The 22253-nt window shown below is 41.0% G+C and overlaps 1 protein-coding gene across 1 annotated transcript in view; it reads right to left on the reverse strand.

The window, feature by feature from the left end:
* Window positions 1-17308: 17308 nt before the first annotated feature.
* TBK1 (TANK binding kinase 1) overlaps window positions 17309-22253 on the reverse strand; it is a 29533-nt gene continuing 24588 nt past the window's right edge. Inside the window, exons 18-21 of the mRNA XM_082279722.1 lie at window positions 22081-22177; window positions 20915-21021; window positions 20535-20606; window positions 17309-19772 (exon numbers count right to left, since the gene is read on the reverse strand). Of these exons, the coding sequence (XP_082135848.1) occupies window positions 19721-19772; window positions 20535-20606; window positions 20915-21021; window positions 22081-22177 (328 nt within the window). The 3' untranslated portion in view covers window positions 17309-19720. The remainder of the gene's footprint in view (window positions 19773-20534; window positions 20607-20914; window positions 21022-22080; window positions 22178-22253) is intronic.

The following is a 22253-nucleotide window of genomic DNA, read 5'->3' on the forward strand; positions in this document are numbered from 1 at the left end:
CAACGACAGGCTGAAAAGCTAAGAATTTTAGAAACAGCAACCTAATTATGCTTTGACAGCCCTTTCTAAAATTGTGTCAAATGTACCTTTCTGAACACAGTGACCTACAGCAGTACCAAATTCACTGTTATACTTAGAAACTAATTTTGTGTTTTGGCAGATTTTGTTTCTGGGTCAAGCAGAGAGGACAAGGCATGCTGAGACATGGAGTGACAGAAGCAGAACAAAACCAACAAGTCTGAGGGTACCATGCAGAGGCACAGTGCCCATCTCTTGGTTCACATGATGAATGATAACACACAAAATCTATGACAAAGCATAATAGAGAACATAATCTCTTATCTTCCTAACATGTCCAAATTATGAAATTTTCTCTTTTGCCATTGTTAAATTGTTACGTTATCTATTACAGCACAAGCAGTTAAAAACTGACAGTAAGTACTTCTGAGAGCTTTAATTGCCAGCTGGGTTATTCATCTGTGGAACAAGCCTAGTGACACAGAATTGTTCTGCTGGGTCATCCTGGGTCCTGGCTCATCCTGAATAAAGAATTCTTTTAGTGCCAATCCTGGAGTAAAACCCATCAGAAAGACAGAGGCAGAGAAAAAGTTGGATTCTAGTATGCTGGAGGCAAGGGTGAAGCTGTGGGTACCAAGGGACGGTACTAGATGGTCAGTACTGCTCAGGGTAGGCTTATGTGTTGAACAACTCTCTCAGAAGGACAGAAGGGCAACTTGGTAAAGAATTACCAAAAAGTGGTGTTTCGGAGTTGAGGAAGCATGTGGGTAATTTTGTAATTCATCAAAAACTAAAGGGAAATTCCGGACACTGAAGAAAAAGGCAGAAATGTTCATGGAGTTCAGGGTAGCTAAGGTTTCGTGCCACTTGCTGTCTTTGAACAGACTAAAGAGCAATCAGGAGCTGTATCTCCTCCCCTCTGAGAGGACCATCAGGACTTTAGCTTCTAGTTTATGAGACTGGCTTCTGCAAACTTACAAGAATTTTTAGTTGAATTTTCACACTGAGATTTTTTTCTGTTTGGAGTCAACCTTCTGCTAAAATGACAAATTTCCATCAAACCCACAATTTTGTGACAAATATCTCATTGCACAGGTAGCAAAGGACATATAGGGCACTTCAGACACTATTTACAAATTCAGTTGAAAAGAGATGCTAAACGTACATTAAATGGTAGTAAAAAGGAAAATCTTATTCAAACCACTAGATGTAGAGGGAGAAGGAAGGCAACCCACAAAAAGTATTATTTTTAAAGCACTCAGAGTTCACCTTGTTTCTTGTTACATGTCATGGATGCAATTATTTTCTTGCAGTACTAGGGGAAAAGATAACTGGCATGCAAACATTTTCACATGTATGTAACCAGCTGGCAATTAAAGCTCTCAATAACATTTGTTGATAGTTTTTACAGTAATAAAAGAGATGCAGGAATGATCTGATGTGTTATGAGCCCTGTGGTGACTTGATGTATTAGGAGGACCTGAGATTACCAGTATTCAAAGAGAGGTTAATCAAAACGCCAGGTTCATCAAAAAACATTTCATACAGACTTCAATGTTCTGGGATTTCCTCCAGAATATTTGAAATCTGTGGACTCCTTCACACAGGAAGAAGTCATGTGTCATTTAGACATGGGGCCTAACAACGTTTCTGTGGCAGATTTCAGATAGTACAACCCCTTTCAAGTGTCACAGATCTGTTATCTAAACTGCTCAGCTGTGGAACTGACCCAAATTCTACCCCATCCAAATACAAATTTGCTTCTAATGTTGCAGAATTGACAAGTTCACCATTCTGTTCTGAAGTGTCCCAATCAAGAGAAAATGGACCTTGTACCTTTAGTCCCTTTAGAACAACAGAGAACTCGGCTTCCTATGCTATGGCAGTGCATGTTCTTCCAAAGCCCTGAGAACACACCTCAGCCCCAGCCTTGACAGACCATGCTAAAGGGACAAAACCGTATCTGGGCTTTAAGGGTGTTTATGAGAATGTTAATATGAGAGAGGCAAACACTTTCCTGACAGGCCTGGACAAGGATCAGAGCACTGAGTTGTTGTGAGGAGCGATGCCTTTTACTAACTGGTGAGCTGAGCTGTACTGTATTTCAGCTGATAAAATGGAAGAGGCCAGTGCATCACTGCTGAACACAAGCCTCTCTAAGCAGCTCATCACTTTGTGTGAACACTGGTACAATGAGTTAAAGTCTTTAGTCAGTTCAGTCCTTGCACAGCCTTCTAGATCAACTAACAGCTCAAGGCAATTCCACATAATTTTCAGGCAGTTATCTCAGTCATATTAGAGCTCCTATATACATTCCTAAGGGATAAACATGGCAAAAGCAAGACACCAAATATCATTGACGTGGATAAATTATACAGCTGCAAGGGAACTCTTTGTCTGAACAAGCCTGATGAACCTACCAGAATATTTTTACAGTTTTGTCTAATGAGCCTCCAAGAATGAAAAAATGCAAACAATTCTGGCCTGGAAAAGTTAACCAGTTCAATGGAAACAAATTCTTTTTTTCCCCTTTGTTTTTTGTTGGTTTTTTTAGCAGGACAAAAAGCCTGAAGAAACATAGCCACAGACTTACCGGGAGATTTCCAGAGAAGCTTTACTGTTCTTCTCCTCGAACTGCTCAATGATTTAGGAAACCAGTAAAAAAACCGCACTATCCTCCTGATGGTTTTGCTCAGATCATTTCTTACTGCCATGGCTGAAAGGGCTCCACAGCTACTCCAGGAACAAGAGGCACATGTGTCCAGACGGAGAGAGGAAAGCCCACGAACACCCACAGCGAGTGCGCTCGCTCTGAGCTCAGCGTCAGCCAGAGCGTCTCAGGACCACCTGTTAGTCCTAAATCCCCTCCCTCTCCGTCACTCTGCTCGGAGCCCTCCAGACCTCCCTCTTTATGACAAGAAGCAGCTATATTAATAGATGCTTCAGCTAAAGAAAGACCAGTGCTTCAGAGTCTTAACCTGTTACTGTGTTTCCAATGATGTTAAGACATGTTTTCTGCAGGAAGGCTTTGAAGGGCTCCTTTGCTCATCTCTAGCTACCTTTTCCAGGCTGAAAACAAATAAACACCAAAACTGATAGTCACAAGTCCTCTTTCAAAATCCCTTAATGTAAATCGATGGAATTTTTGCTAGAGAGAGTATCTCTCAAAGACTTTCTTCTGAAGGTTCTGAGCAATAAATTTAACAGATTTCTATGGATAAACATGGTGTTCAAAATGCGACTTCTTCTTAATGAATTTTAAGGCAAACATAAGAGTGAAGTCATTCACTGCCACAGTTTACTTAAAAATTGAGCATCTATCAATATATCACTATCCAAAGAAATTAACAGCATCTCAGTAGGCAGACCAGATATGCTCCAGTCATGGTACATATTAAATTGTAAATCCAGAGATGCTATTAACTAATATATGCCCTGTGCAACATTTAGCATGATTTCTAGTATACACTTTTAAACAGCAAGACTTCGTAACTGTTTCCCAAGCCTGGTATGATTTCCTTGACTATGTGTCCAGCTTCTCACATTTGATTTGATTTTTTTTCTTCTGCTAGATCTGAATGGCAGAAATCCCTGGAAAATCAAGACTAATGTCATTACAAGACAAAGATCCTATTGTATCAGCCTTTAAACTACAGAAAGGAAGGGCTTTGTTGCACCAGCTATGTTCACAGCATACAGTTAATAAATCTTCTAGAATTCACAATGTATTTTTCTATGCTAAAATATGTGAAGTATTTAACCACATTTTATGCATCTGACTTTTTAAACATACTGCTGCTTCTCAGGACTGAGCTACTGGTTTCTGATTGCATTTCCTGTTCTCAGTATGTCTCTGAAAACAAATAAACATTTCCATTTATACCGTATCTGTCACAATTCTTTAGCCAGTGTCAATGAAAAGAGCAGAAGGCAGGCCACTGGATTTTGCCTCTTGTTTGAGCTCCACCCTGTCATACCAGAAAGAATTTAGTAGCAAAGTGACGGTTTTAGCACAAGTAGGAGGTCTGTCACCCAATTCAGAACAGGCAAGGAGCAGAGTTAAAGACCCGACAGACAACTTGCTTCTCTCAGGAAATAGCAGGGGTCTGAATGTGTATTGGCATCTGCCAAATACAAGATCAAAGAATTACTTCTTTTTTTCCTGAAATTTATACATATAAAATTTAATGAAAATCGAAGCGACATAAAAACCCCTGTTCTATTTCACACCATAAGTAAGTATGTAATAAATTGACTAGTTTTGCAATTTGTCAAAGAATCCATATAGATATATATGTCCTTTAGCAGGATGCGAAGGGCACAGGAATTTTTTTTTTTGCTTAACAGAAAAAGCAGATACCGGATCTTTATCCTGGTATTTTATGAGGCTTAAAAAAATATTCAGTAAAACATATCCAGTTGGAACAACATAAGGGGATATCTGACTTTGCTGATGAGAATAACAAACCTGTGGAGGTTTATACCTTACAATGTTTAGTGAAACAAAAATAGGCAAGAGCATAAAAAACTGTGTATTATTTTAAAGCAAACAGAATTTACACAAAAAAAGTCATTGAGATGAATGTGACAGTTATACTATGCAACATCTGACAATTATACTATGCAACAAACCAGGTAATACAGATGAGAATACAGACCTGAATTCAAGCAGAATACAGACCTGAATTCAAGATAAACTGAACAGCAGTGGTAGTTAGAATCCAGTAATTTCACAATTTCTCCATCACTTTACATTTTTAGGCCATTGTTAGGCCAAAATGTAAAGCCAGTGAACAACAACCTGTCTCCCACAGCTCTGGTATGAGGGGTGTGTGATGATGACGGGGGTTCCTCTCAACCTGAACTGCTAACTTTAGAATATGAGCCACTGTGCTCTGCACAGCAATGCACTGCTCTCAGCCTGCATCAGCTGGGCTTGGGAAAGTCTACAGTGCTCCTCCTAAGGCAACTCTGATTCCTCACATTATACCAATGCATTACTAAAGCCAGGAACTCGCTGTATTAGAAAGGTACTACACAGGGCTACATATGTACCTTTCAATCTACTCTGACGAAGAGAGACTGCACAGAGATACTTTCCAGGAGGACAAAAGGACCTGAAATGTGAGCAGACTCAGACTCTTGATCCCTGCCTCCCTTTAAGGAAAAAAGCCATGTAAGGCTTTTTACTGCTAACAGACTTCAACCCCCAGGTCATACTCTGCTCATCTAAGCAGTGTCTGGAGGAGGGGAGGGAATGACTGCTGCCTTCATTGCTGTCCCACCTGCCTGGGAAGGGAGGTGAGCAGCTGTCCCCTCTGCTATGCAGGCAGCCTCTGACCTCCTACCTCCCCACAGCAGTGCAAAGGTCAGCCCTCAGCGGGCCCCTGTGCAGGGCAGAAATGCCCACACACTCTTCATGTGTGTGGTGCCTGGCGCAGCAAGTCACCACCTTGGCAGGAGAGCTAGGCACACCACGCTGCTCTCTACATCTGCCTCCCAGCCCACTTTCTGCATGGAAACCTGTGCACACCGGTTGGAAAGCAAAGGGGTGCATGAAACTTGCAGCAGTTTAGACACATCCCCATCTACCCTGACCTACAGAGCTCAACAGACCAGCTCTGAACAGAGGGGGATGCACAGAGACCTGGTGGCTGCCTTACTGCAGCCCTCCCATGCCCATTGACAGAGCTAAAAATACCCCACACAAACCTTCACTGCTGCATAAAATACGCTTAAATAATGAACTGTAAAAAACCAGCAGTGTTTGACTGGAAATACTCTCTGAGTTTATATACTTTAAAAGCAAATTCTTTGCTAACAAGCATTTTTGAGCACAACACAGCAGTGCTGAGATGCCATAAAAATGAAGTCTAATAATCAGAAGGAGCACCAACAGTGGTGCCAGATGTGGGGCAGATGTGGGGCAGATGGAGAACTCTCTGCTCCAGAGCAGAAGAGCATTTTCCCTCAGTGAGGACTTACTGCCATTTCAACTCTCCCCAGCTCTCAGGTAACAAATGGCTGGGATAAGTAAAGGATTTCATTTGTTTTGACTTCAACTGGAACTTCTCCGCTTAGTCTTGTTTCAGAAACAAGGATCCTCACACACCTACTCACAGTAGGAGCTGTGTGTAGGAAAAGCTGAGTGTATTATGGAGTATCTGCTTGTCTGCATTAGCAAATGTCCCTCTTTGGGCGTTTCTGGGCTACAAACTGGGCTCAAAATGAGGTTTTGCGTTCTTTGTAGGCAATAATGTATTTGGAAAAGAAGGTGGTGTCTTTCCAACCTGTCCCAATGCAGATGTGTGTCACTAGGCTATATGCCACACCCACAGGCAGAGTTCAGTATGGAGAAGTATTCACAAGCCAGCCTTCACAAGGGTATTTTCCATATCAATGGACCTTGAGTTTCCAGAGAAGAAGGAAGAGATTTCCGGACCTCCATAAACTGTTTCACTTTTTTTTTTTTTTTTTTTTTTTTTTGCTTGACAGAGATCTGAAACAGACTACAAACTGCATTATGAAGAGAAACACTGTACCCATGCACTGAAAGAATGGAATGTATGAAACATATTTACCTAGAAATTATGAACAAAAGCTGCATCCTTCCTTAAACTCTGTACAGCTGTATGCCAGAGTAACATTTATCCAACTATCAAAAAAGATCCTGCCTAACTAGTCCCTGAGCTTCAGCACTGTCATACATGAAATCCCTATTTGTGCTTGGTCTTTGCATATTAAGTGCTTTAAATAATTAATTTTGAGTTAATTATTTTTAAATTGAATGTTACAATTAACCCATCAGCCCAGGTACAAAAATCCAGTTCCATTATCAGTGTTTCTATTTGTTTAAAGTTTATTAATAGAGTTGCACCCTTCCCAGTTAAAATTTTCCCAGTTAAAAATCACAAACTTGCCCCTTTTCAAGCTACAAACCACTGGTACACCATAAGAGTTACCTTTCCTGTGTTTACTGTATACTTTTACAAGTGTTCTGAGGTGTGTTGGATGTATTTTAATACTTTTTGTAGGTGTTTCACTTGCATTTTGATTCCAAGGCCAAAACCCCCCCACCCAGTCTTAATAGCCAGCAGCTATTTCTAGCTGCAGAGCCATTACTCTGCAGGCAAGTTCCATGGCAACCTGAATACCTGAATTTTAATGAAAGCATTGTATTCCCTTATCTCTAACTGATACCACCCCCCCTTGACAACGATGAGCCATTGGTGGACAGAGATGATCCATCAAAGGGAAAGCACCAATCGCCTTGGACCAAAGGGGCGGGCTGGGGGCGGATTGGGGGCAGAGCAAAAACTATAAAAAGGACGAAGCCGAGAGGCGGGCTCTCTTCTCTTCTCTCTTCCCCTCTTGTTCTCTCCAGACTAGCTGTGGGAGACATCAGTGCTGGGCATTAAAAGCCTTACCCCTTTTAAGGGGCTTTTAGTAATTTTTTTAAGTCAACCCAGCACTGCAAGTTTTTTTCTCTACCTGAGGTCTAGTGCTGTCTCAGCCAGAAGATCTCAAATCCCTGCGCTCCTGGGGCATACCATCTACCGAGCCATAGGATCCCAAATTTTTATATTTTTCTGATTTCTGTAATTTTTCAATTTTTTCTGTTTTCAATAAATTAATCTTTTTAAGAGTTGTCTCATTTCTCACAAGCACTACTGCATTACCGTAACACTGTCAAGACACAGCAACACCAATTTCATATCAAAACATAATTTATAACATCATGATGTGTGACAAGCCTGTGCAGTTGCTCGGAAGTTTGTAAAGAACACAACTACTGAAAGAAAAGAAACTAAAAACTGCTGTATTTGACTTTAAACCAGCAAAACTAGCACAATACTTCTGATTTCCAGCTCAGCTGTTCATCCCTCCCTAATCCAAATAAGTGGCTATATTTGTGAACTTTCTAAAAAAACTTTTGATTCTCAGCAGCTGCACATACACAAAAAGAAAGGACTAAAAATTAAACAGTGATTGGCAGTCTGCAACTTCCAACACCTTGCCTCCCTTTGAAAGGTAGAAATTGAAAAACTAGTATTCAAACTGATGTGAAATACATCTGTTATCAGATTTAATGATCTATTAATGATTATTATTGGAGAATAATTGGATTTCTCCCCTTAAAATGTAAGGAGTAGGAAGGTTTCTTCTTAGCAATAGCTCCAATGAAACATATCCTAGATTTTGAGGAAGAAAACAACTGTTCCAAAGCACGTTTGTTCACATCTGGCTAGTTTTTGTTTAATTCTACAATATATACAATGTAAATAAATGTTTTCCTGCATTGTTACATGGAAAAGAACGTCTCTTTGTGTATTTCAGCAATATTTCTTCTTGATTCTTCTCACTATCGTCCATTGCACTGTACAGTCATTCCCTGTTTTGTTTAGAATACTTCAACCTGTAAAATTTGTTGTAATTTGCTTTATGTTCTTTTCCAGATGCTGGGAATGTGCAGAGGCAAGCAGGACCCACACAGTACTGTGAGGGAAGTGTGTGAGGGAGGGCGTTGCTGTGCTGGTGCAGCTGAGCTTTGGGAAGGTAATGCACTATTTCCTGGAGACTGCTGCTGGCACAACGTGCTGCACACGTTCATTTTTAATGTAATTTGGTTATAGATTTACTGTATGTCTGTAGGTTTGTGCTTCAAAATAAAAGCTGAATATAAGATTAAAAAGCCAGATGCAGAGAATAGTAGTGCAATGTGAAAATAACAGATTCGTGTCAATTTTAGTTTTATTATATTAGTAGCAGCAAATTCAGGGAAATTATTGAACAGTCTTTAGGAAAACTACTTTTCTATGTAAACAGCTACACTTCACAGTACAGGAAAAATAAAACTCAAGGCTAAAACTGGAGAGAAGATACTGAGCTGCCTTGTAACATGCTTTGACACATAGGATTTGACTCAGCGCATGATAGACCAACTTGCCTGTGGGCTTCGGGTGACTTTGTGCCAAAATTAGTAGACTTCTCAGTAAGAGCTTGCAGGGAACTATCATTAACAGAAGACAGATTGAGGCAGAAAAACAAAAACAAGTGTTAAAATTTGCCAGAACAGTTCCTTTGTTCATTCTAATCTGGTCTGCTTAAAACCTGATCATTTTTTAGGGTGCAAGCAAGCTGTGACCATCCTTCTTTAGACCTCTGTGTTGCAGTAGGAGTGATTACATGCTGTTTGCACTTGAGATTAACAAAGGTGCACCTTGTATATTTCTTCTCTCTTAGAAAAGTAGAATATTTCTTACTTTAGCCATGGCAGCTACTAGATAAGTGAATGTTTAGAACAGGAGTATAAGAGAAAAATACAATACAAGAAGACTTTCACTGTAACCCTTCATCCTTTCTTCCAAGCTCCTACATTCACTGCCAGGCTACGGCACCCAAGCTTCTGTACACAACGCACTCTTCCTTCACTGAGCAAAATAAAAAAGCATTCCTCAGTAGGCAGTCCAGTGTGGAGAAAACAGGCATGTCTAGCAGCTCCTAAAGCCACCCTGCCAGCACTGCTGACCTGCATTTCACTGTCTGGATAAAGAGATCCTTCCAAGAAGGCTGGAGATTTCTGGTCAATATCACTTAACAAGACAAGGAAGAGATGACTGCAGTCCCTGGACAAGTGCTGAGCTCTAATGCCGGCTTGACCAGCGACTTCATGGGTAACCTTGAAAAAGTTACCTAATATATTGGTGCTTCCATCTCTGTCTGCTTGGCTCATAGCAGTTCAAAGTGAGGACTACTTCTTCCTGTACGAGCATACTCTCTGTCAAGGACTTAGAGTGGCCAACAGCTCCTACTGCTAGCCCTAAATGCAAAAAACCCCCAAACTGTGTTAGTCATTTAACAAAAAGACACACTATCCAGTAAAACCTTCAGTTTTACCTTTTTCTCCAGTGTGTTAAAATCACAGATACTAGCAATATGTATGTAGCATGCAGGCACAACATAATTTAAAAGTCACCTGTGTCATTACATCCCACAGTGACCCAAAGTACTGCCCAAGCAGTGCTAATGTGTTGAACTTTGAGCATGGTGTAACTGTGTAAAACCAGCATCAAGTCACAGGAAGCTCTTCAAAGCTTTCCCATGACAACATTAAGTTTCTCCTTGGTTCCCCAGGACTTTCTCCAAGCAGACCATTCATTGGGAGCAATCACACTAGCAGGTAATGTCAATCTTTTTATTACTAAGATCTTTGGTTTTCTAAACACATCATTGCTTTGATGTTTTATTACACATCTTGAATACATCCAAGGTTAGGAACATTGCCTGAAAAAATACCTGTTTTATCAATTTTTTTTTAGCAGACCCCTTTCTACTCCTGTATCATCTCTCAAATACTGTTTTTTTTCAAACCAAGCCTTCTGGCATCTGGGCTCCTTCCCCCTGAGTGTGAAACACAGGGTATCTACACATCAAGATGCCCTGGGCAAAGGAGGCTCCTGCCCACTGAAAAAATCCTCAGCAGGAGCTTCCAGAGCGGCTCCAAAGAGTGTGAGGAGACAAATTTTTCTCTTCACTGCTATGCAACCTGAAAACAGCTGCTTGTATTCTCTGTAGTCTCTTAGAGTTGCATCTGAGACACCCAGACTCTGAAGAGCACCATAATTAATAATTAACCATTTATTCATGAGATGGTGAAAACAAGAACAAAGAAGGTGTTCAGAAACAGGTGAAAGCTTCTATAGGGGACAGTGTATGGCTTACAAATGGAAGATGGGCCTCACACAGGAAAAGAAATGTCAGAGGCCAAGAAAACAGGATCCACAGTAACCAAGGAACTCAGTGAGGAGTTACCACTCCCTGCAAACAGCACGGGAAAGATCTCAGCTTTGAGCAGTGAGAACCTTGCTGTGGCTACAGAGACCGCAGAAAAGCCCCAGGAGGCAGAGGCACTGAGGAAAACAGCATGCATTACTCTTGAAGAGCAAGCTCCACCAAAGCTGCTGCTTCTTTCAATTTCCACACCTCTGCCTTTCACCCTGCACCAGGCACAGTCCACTGCCCTGTGCAGGACACAGTGCCCACTGCACTGCACAAGGACCAATTTTTTCTCCATCTCTACCAGCCCTGCAAGCTCCAGCAAACCATTGGGGCAGCAGACCACCCACACTCCTTCAAATCCAACAAGGAGGAATACAGGGCTTTCTCTGCGTTGAGCTCCACCAGCAAACCCAAACCCTGTCATCTCCTGCTGCTCCAGCCTCTAAGGATTCTGAGAAAATGAGGTAATTTTGGATTTAAAAGAAAATGTAAAGCACTGGGAGAACTGTGCACCATTAAACAACTCTCTGCAGAAAGAATGGGTAAGGGAAGCAGACTCCCACCACTGTTATTTCTAATCTGATGCCCAGTGCTCAGTCTATAGATAAAACTTTAAGAGGCTCCTTTGACTCTGAACAGCTTTGGTAATTCAAGTAGTAACTCTTGTAGTTTTAGCAACTTAACCCCCTCATTACATGCAATTCAATATGACTGTAGTCCTTCTGCAGAGATAGTGGACAATGTCTATTCTCTTACTTAAAAACAATAAAACATATGTTACACAAATTTGGTGGTCAGAAATGTATCTTTCTGAAGTAAAAAACCCACAAATCTCTGTTCCTTTCCTCCATATTCTACTCTCTACAGGGGAGTCTATTTCTTTGCTACTCCTGACAATTAGTAGGCATTTAGATAATATGTGCTATTTTTTTCTAAGGTTTTTGTTCTGGTTTTTTTTTCAGATATTTAAAAATTCTTGTAGTAGGAGAGCTATACTACATATTAAAGCATAACACCTCTGTTCTTCGACTGCACTAAAGCAGGAGTCAGCTACTGAATACTCAGAGCCAATATAAAAACATGTTAGAAATTGAACAAGGCTCCCACCAAAATGCCCATTTCAGCAGAGAAAAAACAAAGAGAAGGCCCTGACAGGCCCTGACACTGAGCTATACACTTCCCAGGGAATGCTTGCTCAAAAAACAAAGTCTGGGTAAAAACAAAGGTGTAGAGAAGAGAATTTCCAACCGTGTCCCATCACTAAATACAGGAAAGGAGCCAGATGGTTTTTATGGTACCTCTAAACCATCTGCTTAAATATCTTTATAAAGTCATGTAGGACCTGTAATTTCTCTATATTCTCTTAAGTGAAGAATAAAACTTCTGAAAAGGTTTCATTTGGTTTCATCTGGTTCACTGGAAAAGTGTAAAATGCAAGGTAAAAGAAAAGTTACAGAAATTAACGGGGAAGTCCAGAGCAAGTAGCACACAAAGTAATTCCTTTCACACTCCCACCACCTATGCACACCCAGTCTGTTCGCCAGGCTATGGGGAAAGTAAAATTGCTCAGAAATTGAATTTCATAGCCTGGCAGTATAGACTTCTACCCAAAACCATGATAAATGCCTCATTTTTCAAATGCCAAATCACATGTTGATACAATGCAACAACCTCCTACGCACCATCACTAAGATATAAGAAACTGAGAATTTTCACTCCAGACTACCTTCAGATTGAGAGAAAAAACGAATGCTAGAAAACAAAACCCACTCTTTATTGTACACCATTCCACTATATATGGAGTAATCCCAACTGCTTCTGTCTCAAACAACTTAATGCAGAGAAGTCAGGACACGCAATGGAATTCTGCATCTGCACCAGGTTTTTACCCCAAATAATAGAGGTGAAAAGGTGAATAGCAAAACAAACCTGGACTGCTAAACCAATTAAGCCTCTCTTGAAAAGGAATCCAAAGCAACCGCAAGAAGTCGGATACTACAAAGTATCCTTTCCAGAGGTGTTTCATTACACTTGGCTTTCTTCTTGGGCTGGGGTCCAGGAATATAAGCACTGCCTTACTTCTTCTCAAGAAATAAGTTGCTTAAATAATGTGCACCTTGTGCACTGCATTGAAACAGACAATCATTAATCTTGACTTTTTTTCCTGTTCTGATCTCTCTTCCCTGAATTAAATAAAGTATTTTTTCAATTTTTATCAGAAGCCTGAAAACGTCTGAATTCCAAACAAAAATCTCACAAAAGGCAGAAAGACCTTTTCTTTGTATTCCAAGGGATTTCAGGGATTCCACCTCACTTTCTGATGCGCACCAAGGAGCATACAAAAACCCTAAGACAACCACAGACCCACTGAAAAATGGTAAGAGTAAAGTCTAGCCTCTACTGAAGCTCAGCTTGGGAATTTTTTGTTTACACTGTGGGGAAGCCAGGACAGAGATACTCAAAGAAATCCCCATTCCCATAGAGAAGTCAAAGACTTTTCTTTAGAAAAAAGTCTGTATCTAAATACTTTGAAATTACTCCTTTGATGTGCCCTTTGACTGCTTCCCTATCCCAGAGCGAATTTTTCATGCCTTTTTATTCTTGTCACCACATTCACCACCTCTGACTTTGATCATGTTTAATGGAAATTATTCTGGTGAGAACTGACTTCAACCAATACTCAGAGAGGGTAATTTAAATAAATATAGTATTTATGTCTTTGTGACTCAGAATCATGAGAATTTAGTACATAGCTCCCTCTTCATTAGCAGTGGCCCATCTGGAAGATGCTGTTGTGTTTTGCTTTTAAGATGACATAAAGTGGCTTCTGGAAAACACAGGTTTATTTGGGAAACTTTCAGCACTGTCACACCTTGCCAGGCAGGTTAAAATCTTTGAAAGATACTTCTAACCTCTGTTGTAATCTCCTTTGCAAGGGATACCCAAAGGAGGCCATGGCATTTTCACAGAGGCTACCATAGAGGCCACAAATTCAGCTGCAGTCCTGGATGTATCCGATTCAGCTTTCAAGGCCAGTCTAGACACACTTTAGATGTTGAGCACAGCCATACCTGCTGCCTTCCCAAAGCAGGGGACATCTTTCTCTCCTATATTCACTTGCTCACAGAAGAGCCTGTGACTCTGGGTGTAGACGAATGTCTGGCCTGAATGGATTTAGCGGCTCTGAACCAGGAGGGCAGCCAGTCACACGCTCCTTCAGGTCTCTGAGCTGTCCTGACCCAGCCCCTACTTTTGTTGCCCTCAGCCAATTTATCAGCCAGATCTGTTCACTAGTCTGGCTTGGCTTACCAGTTGTGCCTTCCAAGTGGACAAGAACAGAGGTTCTCACAGCAACCCTTGTGTGCTTTAGCTGGTGTTTCCTTTCATCTCCATAGTGCTTTACAGCTTCTAAATATTATATTAATGCTAGATCATAAAAGCTGAATGTTCCCTCTGCTACTTAAACAGCAATTTAAGAGAGCAGCTTGAAGTACTATGCCTCATAAAAACGGAGCTTGTCATGACGGGGAAGGAAAAACATTGTAAACTGTAATCGTTCTGAGAAAATGTTGCTGGAAGATACATAATCCGATGTGACACTTGAAGTTCTTTTCATGGAGCATTTGATCATAAAAAAATATTATTTCTAAGGTCCATTGTCACATCAGTGCACTACACATCCTGTCAGAACAAACAGTGCACTAATGCAAATGATAAATAAAAAGTATTTTATTTTCACTGCCAAAGTATTTCCATTCCAAGAGTAACTGTAAAAATAGAGCTACTGGAAAGTGACTGTAACCGTGAGAACAGTGTGTCATAACATAAATTATATTCATCAGCAGAGAACAGTATGAGGTTATTACATCTCCTTAAGACAGAAAAAAAGGAAAAGATTGACCTTTCTTTCCCACCTTGTGCTTCAAATATCAGCTGTTAAACAAAGGCTCAGTGACATAAATCAAAAGCAAACCACACACCTGAACATGTCACACCACTAGGGATAGCGCTAGATTGTCCCAGAAAGTGCAGCAGCACTGCAGCCATGGGCAAGGAACAGCCAGCCAAGTGAACACGCCCATGGAGCTCTGTGCTGAAATCACCCTCAAGGTTACCGTGAAGCCCAACAACGTGGCCAACTCTTTTCAATCAATCAAGGGATGGCAAAAGAGGACTTTTCACCAGCACTAGATTATGTATGTTGTCCCACTGTAAAGGACAGGAGCTAGGAGGTGAATGAAATCACTGTATTTTAGAGAATGGCAGCGGTAATGGAAGGGGTGCAAAGGAGGAAAGTTGTTTTCTGTGTAGGAAAAGGAAAATGCATCTTTGCCTGCTATGAATCAGAGCCCAGAGAGTGAAAGGACATGTACGTACTGCGTACATGGGACATGCGACACACTAACAGCCTTGCCTTGGGCTTGACCCTGACGGACAGGGAGCAGAGCACATGGCTTTTGGCAGGGCTGGGAGCACACAGAAACCCCTCAGACCAGCACTCCCCAACTCCTGTAACACGCGTTGCCTTCCTGTCGAGTGGAGACGGAGCACTTTTACCTGGACCACACTGCATCCACCCCCATGCCAGGCCGTTGTCCCGGCCATTCAGCTCCCGCTCGGCAGCCGTCGTGCTCGAACTCTGCACATGGCGAATCCCTGGCTCCCGTCGGGGCTGGACGAGGAACGCGTTTCCTGGCGCGGATCGGGAGACGCCTGACCTGGCCCCGCGCCCCTCGGTTTTGTGAGGGTCTCCCGTCCCCCCGGCCCCGCCGCTCCCAGCCCCGCTCCCCGCCGCAGCCGCTCACCCGCGCAGCGCAGGCCGTGCGAGAGGACGAAGCGGCAGCACAGGTCGCACCACGCTCCCGCCGCCGCCGGCCCGAAGCGGTGCGGGGGCTCCGGCGGCGGCGGCGCCTCGAAGATGGTGCGGACGTGGCGGGGCCGCGGCGGCGCCGGCCGGCGGCGGCCGCCGAGCGCGGGGCCCGGGACGGCGGCGGGCGCGTCCGGCTGCGGGAGCGGCGGCTGCGGGAGCGGCGGCTGCGGGGGCTCCGCCCGGCCCCGCCGAGGCTTCTCCCGCCCGTCCCGCGCGGCCGCCGCCATGCGGAGCGGGGCGCGCCGGGCGCCTCTGCCCGCCTCACGCACACGGCACCCGCGGGCGAGGGGCGCGGGGAGGCGGCGGGAGCGAAGGAGGCGCCGCACCGCGTCCGCGTCCTTCCCCCGACTTGCCGAGTCCTCGCGCCGGCCTGCCGGCCCCGCAGCCGGCAGGCACAAACTCCGCATCATTCGGCATAAACGTACTCAGGAATGCTGAAGCAGCTCCTGGCACAGGGGGAGCTAAGAGCTGGTGATGTGCTTCAGTAGATTCCCATTAAAATTATCTGCCTCCGTTCCTTAAAGCAGCTACTGGGGGGAGTATTTCCCAGAGCTGGGCAGTGGTGCCATAACCCACACCTGGATGGCCAGTCAGAGCGTTCATTCGACACTTGTGTCAGTGTCCAGGAGCACAACACAACGCTGAAGAACTGCACCGTGCCCCTGTCTGCAGCACGCCAGCAGCTCAACCTGCCACTGCCGGCCTTAATCGCCCACACGCAGGGAAGTTCTCCAAAAGACGTGCACCTACAACTACTGCTGTCTGAGCTGGTACCAGTGACAAAACAGGAAATTCCACTGAGGGATACTACCCCCTACCACATTTTTTTTTTTGTGATTGATGAAAAAAAAAAAAAAGAAGCTGTTTAGGGCACAGAAAATCAGAAGGTTGTGAAGCCTTGCCAATAGCAGAACCAGTAACAAGAGGTCCCACCAGTCAAGCTGTTCCTATAAACCCTCTTCAAATGGTATTGCTGTTCCCAGGACAATCTATTCTGGCACTTGCCTCTCTTTACCATTAGAAAGGTTTCTCCAAAGTTGTAGGCTGGGGTTTTTTGTTTGCATTACAGTTTATATTAATTATCTACAACCCTTTCACCACAGACACAGTGAATGCTGATCTTCTGAAAGAGCCTGTAGATTACCAAAGACTTTTACTTCCCTCTTCTTCCAATACTCTCTTCCTTCAGCCAACAACTCCTCTTTTTCCCAGTTCTGCTCTGAACTATCCAGAATTGTTCTATAATCACCACTTCTACAGTGTTTGACTACATCAGAACTGATTGAGTTCTACCAGTGGATGATTTCATACTGAGTACAGACTAGGAATTTTGCCACCATTTTAAGTACTAACGTTGTTCAGAACACATGTCAACCAAGTAGTTAAAAAAAAATCAGAAGAATTAGTGGCTCTACGATATTGCCTATGCTAGTGATTCTGTTGTGCAGGGCACATTTTCTGAACAGCTGGATAATGCAAACTGAGCTGCAATTTGCAACTTCATATTTCAGGCTGTCTATTGTGCTTACAAGGAAATAAAACTCATAAGGCAATTCTGAAATTAAAAGAAAATTAAATTATGAAAAGGAATAAGTACACACTGTACAATAAGTGGTTGATGATGTATTTAAGCCATTAAGCTGTTCACTCATGCATTTTCACAATTCATATGAAGATAGGTTTGTTCAAGTAACAGATAATTAATATATTCAGCTAAACCCCCCAAACCAGTAAACCAGCTTTAGGAAGAAGAACCATATATTACTTTCTATTACTTATTTTGGCAAATCAATAGCATGACTCATAGCATCAGGACACTTAGTTTGAGCAAAAAGTTGATGGTGCCATACACTATGCTTTGACTTGAAAAATTATTTGCTTCATAATAACATAATAAGATTATTAACTGATTACTTCAAGTTCCTTAGCTACTGCTTTGTTAAAATTGCTTTAGAAAAAGAAATTTTAACATGATTAAGATTACTGATGTATTCAGCAAGACTAAAGCCAGCAATGTTTAAAATGAATCTAAAATACAACAAAACATTTTCAAACATGTAAAACAAAGCTGCACATATTTCAACATACAGACTATACTTTTACTATAATTAATTTTCTTTTTCAGATTGCTTCAGTATAAGGAAGTTGGAAATTATATATTCCACCTAGCATTTGATTTCTTTCAAGATTAAGAACTTTGAAACAACAATGCATTATAATGTTGGAAACAAAATACAGTTTATGCATGGCTAGAGAGCCCAGTTCTTTTAACATTTATTCATGTGGTACTCAGTGAGACTGTGGATGTGAATGAACAAACGTACAAGCAGGCATTAAAACATTCCAGTTAGACATGATTCCAGCATTTTAAAACTATTAAAAATGCCAAGAAAAGATGTGTGACAAACTGTTGCACTCCTTTTGCATAGCTAGATTTTTTGGGTGACAAAGACAGAAGCTGCTCACATGAGAGTAAAAATGTTTTAATTCCCTTTTTTGATTCTCACCAAGAACACTGGAAAGCAGGTCTTGGACATCAAGGCAAGTGAATTTCCTTTTCTTTTAAAATGAAACACTCGTTTATAAATTTTGTAAGTTTCTCTCCAAATATTTTCTAAAAAGGAAATGAAAATGTTTTGTGTTCTGACCCGGACAGATAAGCAGGGAGTAAGCATCACAAAACTGCCAGATGCTATCACTGGTCAATATTGTTTGGTTTACACCTAAATGTTCCACCAGTAATTATGGAAAATTCTAAATATACTTGGTCCAGCTCTTACAGGTGTAATGCAGCAATGAGAAGTGCTATTGGATGCCACTGAACATCCATGGCCAGGTTTCCACAAGGAAAGAACAAGTTCTGTAATATTTGCATGCTCCTCTGAAACAAGTATGTAAACCTGTAGTATACAAACAAAGGGATGTTTCCAGAGGTTTTGTTTTCCTGTTCTCTTTCTTCTGTGTATTTTGGAGCAGAATGTTTCACTCCGCATCTCTGCAACCCAATAATGTATTTTCTATCCTGGAAGTACTAACTACTGATGCTGGAAAATAAATATACAGTCTTACTAAATTTTCCATCAAAGTTTGGTACCTCAGTTTTAAGTCAGCAATGGGAGTGGTCCCTTTTAAAGATCTAGACTGGTACCTTATTGTCCACTATTCAGTTACTACCGAGGCGTGATGCTATCCAGTCTACTGACTGCTCACAAATTCTTCTCATACCAAATTTTTAACCTTTCTAAAAAATTATACCTGCAAATAAGATTAAGAACAAGCTGTTTGAAGTACCCACTGTTGTTGTGGTGAGCAACAAAATTTCAGGGAAAGTCTGAAAATGCTGTACTCCAAAAAATGAATTTTTACATTCACTCTGACAAGCTGGAGTGCAAAACTTCCATATACTGAGCAGTCAAGTGATTACAGACAACATAGCACCAAATACAGAGAGAACTTAAAAAATATTGTGAATTTGCTTTCTCAAGTAGAAGTGAACTAACAGTTTGGATGTGAAGGAAAGAGAAATGCATTTCTGTTCTGTCCTATCTGCGCTCTTAGTCCCTACTCACACTCATTTAGAAACATCTAATTTAAAACATTCATCATGTTCTGTGATGATCAGAGTCATTCAGCTAAACTCCTACATAATAGTGGTTGTTAAAGGAAATCCAAAATACCCTTTATACAAGAGTGTTTTGGAGTACTGCAAGTCCTCTTGCAATGAAGACTAAACTGCATTCTGAAAAAAAGGGGCAATATTCAAAGTAGACAAATGTCAATTTCATCAACAATACTTTTTCCCTTTAGGACTCCTCAGAGATCCTCCAAAGGGCTCAATTCCCTGCCAGAAGTTATTCTATCCTAAAAGTGACCAAGAAAAGATATATATTTCTTTTGTATTTACATATTATACATATTTACATTTTCTTTAATATTACAGTTGTTGAAGGAAAAAAAAACCCAGATACAGATTTATTATCTGCCTTTAACTGTCCCAACAGTATTTTTTTCCCATTGAAAAAATTTACAAGTCCTCTTTGGGTCCTCTGGAAGCTAGGTACAGTCCACGTTCCGCAGGCCACCATCCCTGGTCAACGCACCAAATCTAAACCAAAAAACCAGTATATTTTTAGACAGTTGACTAGCTTATGGAATCAATCTTTAATTTACTTATGGGGTTTTCCTTTCCCTTGCCACATGCCAACAGAGGCATCTATACTTAACTTTTGTATCTGCAAAGAAGATGGAAGAGAGGAAGCTGTGCTGCAAATATGGGACTGGGAGTGGGGAACAAAATAAAACTCATTCAGCTTGAAGCTAAACTCCACTCTACCAGCAATTTACCCTGGAGATGTTTATTTTTATGTATTTTCTCATCATCATAGGAAAAAAATCAACATCAGTCTGTATGTGATAATGACAATACCCTCTCAGGATTTTAAGAAACATGTCTGCCTCTTTACTTTATTTAAGCTATCTGAAAACTGCAAAATCATTAATTCAGATTGGTGTAATTCCACAGTTGTTAAAAATAACATCTAAAACTGAGGAATTAAAAGACACCACTGCATTGCTGCAACAGTGTTGTGTTTAAATTCAGAATTGATCTGTCTCTGCAACAGGAATTTTTATTAGCTAAACCAAAGTAACATGAAACAAAAACGCCACAAAAATGACTGTGTCAGAATGATTTTACAGCAATGTTCCAAGGTTTTGAATTTTTTTTTGGTTACGCTTCATTTGAAAGTTCAAAATATGTTTACAATTAAGGACGTTATGGAATTGTTCCCTTAGTTTAAATTCTGGATCTATAGAATGTACCAAATTAAGCCTAGTTTCAGCCCCAAAAGGGAAAATAATTGCTTGCCTTTCCAAAATGTGATTGTTTTCAGCCAGCTCTTTAACAACACCTTCCATTTCCTCCTTTAGTTTCTTCATCCTGTAGTAAACAGAAGCAAAAGAAAGGTTACAGTTTTTATAGGGATAGTTACCTGCTCCGATCACTCACCACCACAGTTTCCAGCAACTTGCCATTACATACAAAATAAGGGACAGGTAAGTTGTTGTTTACAAAGAGACAGATGATATATTAGTGCTCTCCCCTACTCACTTCTGATTCTGTGCCACCACCACAGCAATGTAAAATTCTTGATCTTAATACAGCAATCACTAAGTCAATTAATTTTTTTAAATTTCCCAGTATAGCAAGAATACAGTATTACATCAATCCCATTACGAAATTCTCACCCAAGAGTCATTTCTACTAATGTGTTTGAGCTTGGATAGACTGTATTCATTGTATGTTTCATCCCACTGGAAGCTGCAAACATTTTCTGTGGCAGGGCATCTTGTAACTGTAACAGATAAAAAGGAAATTTAAGTTACAATAGAAGTTGTCATGTATATCTTGATGCCCACCTTAAAATCCTTTTTAAAATGCTCCATTGCTGTGATACCACATAAATTCATTACAGTACTAAGGTGGCTGATATGCTCTAAGCTGAGAACATGACAGCAAGTTTTGTATTGACACAACCTATAATTCCCTGGTTTGTTCCATCTTCCTATCTAATACTTTCATAATAAATTCTGGAAAGGAAGAATTATCTATTTGTTATGTCTGTAGATATCCTAAGGCAACTGGATCCTAATCAATGGATTGGTGGTGCTACTAAAATACAAATAACAAGTAAAATGCAGCTGTCCAACATTCCTAAACTGATTTTACACTTAGCAAGGGCTTTTCTTTCATTTATCTTTCCTATCTAAAAAAATAAGAATTTTACCACATGAAAATGTTCTTATTCTCTCAATCTTGAGGTAATTCTGATAAATTTGCATCCTGTAGAGTAACTGTCCAAATCATTAGTTTGGCATCCTTAAGTGTGTATCCCATAATCTTGACTATGGAAGTAGCATTTTTGTACTTCCTTAGAGAATTAGGATAATCCTCTAGGTCCTCTGAAAATATTATAGTAACAGTTGCACAGCATATTTCTCAATGAACCCACATCCATTTGCACTGATTTTTTGGGGGAGGAAAGGGTAACATTACCAAAAAAAACCCCCAATCCACAAACCCCAAAACATCCAAACCCACAAACCCCACCAAAGAAACCTCACCCAAATAAAAAAAAAAAACCACCCCAAACCAAACTAACCGCACCAAATTCCAAAATCAAGTCACAATTCGAAAAATCACATTATTAAATTATTCAAGAATTAACACCATTCTGTAGTCCACTCTGACAAAGCAATGAAGCTACTGTAGACCACATTCTGTACCCACAAAGCCCTGTATTTTAATACAACTGCATTAATGTAAGATTCACTATAAACAACATTATTGACATGAAAATACGTGGAAATCTTTTATCTATGCAAATGCTTCACGTAATTTTGAAGCATTCTACCTCATTTATATAATCCTGGTATTTGGACACCTCTTCTTCAATGCCAAAACACTGGTTGGTGAGAGACAGTAACTGCTTCCTTGTGTGCAGCATTTTCCTAAAAGAAAAAGAGTTTTAAGAGCTACCCTATATAAAAGTGGTGCAGTGAACATTACCAAATATTAAAGAAATCA

The sequence above is a fragment of the Coloeus monedula genome (genome assembly GCF_965178545.1).
Source record: "Coloeus monedula genome assembly, chromosome: 4".
NCBI lineage: Eukaryota > Metazoa > Chordata > Aves > Passeriformes > Corvidae > Coloeus > Coloeus monedula.